The following is a 1189-nucleotide window of genomic DNA, read 5'->3' as shown; positions in this document are numbered from 1 at the left end:
CAGTCGCGACAGAGACAAAGATGCTGCTGCTGCTGCTGCTGCAGCAGCAGCAGCAGCAGCAGCAAGGCAGAAGGAGCAGCAGACAGCTGTGCAAACACCGGGAATTGTTGCGCTGCAGATGGAGCTGCTGCACCTCTCGCGGGAGGCCCGGAGACAGAAGAGGAGGAGTGCAGCAAACACAAAAGCAGCAGCAGCAGCAGCAGCAGCAGCGCCGGCGCCTTCCAACAGCAACACCAGCGACAGCAGCAGCACGAGCGGCACGCCCAGAACGGGTAGCAGCAGCCACAGCAGCAGGTGCAGCAGCAGCTGCAGCAGCTGCAGCAGCAGCAGCAGCAGCAGAAGCCACCCCTTAGCTGGGCGCTCGCTGCGGCAGCGGCTGGCCTCGTGCGGCAGCAGCAGCTTGAGGTGTACAGACACCGCAGCAGCGCCGCCCATTCGCCGCAGCGCCTCAGCCCCCGCTTTTGCTGCTGCTGCTGCTGCTGTTAAATTTGTCCTTGATAAAAGGAGGCTGCTGCTGCTGCGGAGAAGCGGCAGCAGCAGCAGGCTGGCAGCAAGCAGCAGGAGCAGCTCTGTCGCGCAAACAAAGGACGCAGCGCCTGCGGGCCCCACAGCAGCAGCAGCAGCAGCTGCTGCTGCTGGAGCAGCAGCAGCAGCAGCAGCAGCAAGAGCTGCGTCCTTGCGTTCTGATGCCCCTGCAGCTGCTGCAGCTGCAGCTGCTGCAGCTGCTGCAGATCGTGGACCGTCCTGCGTGCAGACTAGAGACGCGTGTGGCCGTGACACAGCAGCAGCAGCAGCAGCAGCAGCAGCAGCAGCAGAACGGGAAGAGCGAGCCCGGGACGCTGCTGCTGTGCTGCAGCAGGAAAAGGAAAGGCAGGATCTGCAGCAAAATGTATTGTGGTGGTTTGCAAATGACATACTCATGCCTTACGACTGACAAACCCACGCCAAACCCTAAACCCTAAACCCTAAACCCTAATCCCAAGAGGCAGCGCAGGCCCACGCTCTCCCCCCTTAGAGAGGCAGCCAACCCTCACTACCGGGAATAGCTTTTTGAGGGTTTAGGGTTTTGCTGAACTAAGTTTGCTGCCAGAGCAGCAGCAGCAGCAGCAGTAGCAGCAGCAGCAGCAGAAGGCCCGGAAGCAGCTTCGACAGCTTGTCAGTCAGTCACTCAGAAAGCTGCTTAGGGTTT

At 61.1% G+C, this 1189-nt stretch overlaps 1 protein-coding gene across 1 annotated transcript; it reads left to right on the top strand.

The window, feature by feature from the left end:
- Positions 1–118: 118 nt before the first annotated feature.
- On the top strand, positions 119–934 carry ETH_00037825 (uncharacterized protein; the record flags this gene model as incomplete). The annotated part of the gene is made up of 1 exon (XM_013374173.1): positions 119–934. The coding sequence occupies one exon, from the start codon at positions 119–121 to the stop codon at positions 932–934; it is 816 nt and encodes a 271-aa protein (XP_013229627.1).
- Between the last annotated feature and the right edge of the window lie 255 nt (positions 935–1189).

Source organism: Eimeria tenella, genomic scaffold (assembly GCF_000499545.2).
Source record: "Eimeria tenella Houghton genomic scaffold, Eth_scaff1992, whole genome shotgun sequence".
In the NCBI taxonomy this organism is placed as follows: Eukaryota; Apicomplexa; class Conoidasida; order Eucoccidiorida; family Eimeriidae; genus Eimeria; species Eimeria tenella.
The sequence above is the reverse complement of the archived record's forward strand: the minus strand, read 5'-3'. Positions and strand labels throughout refer to the sequence as shown.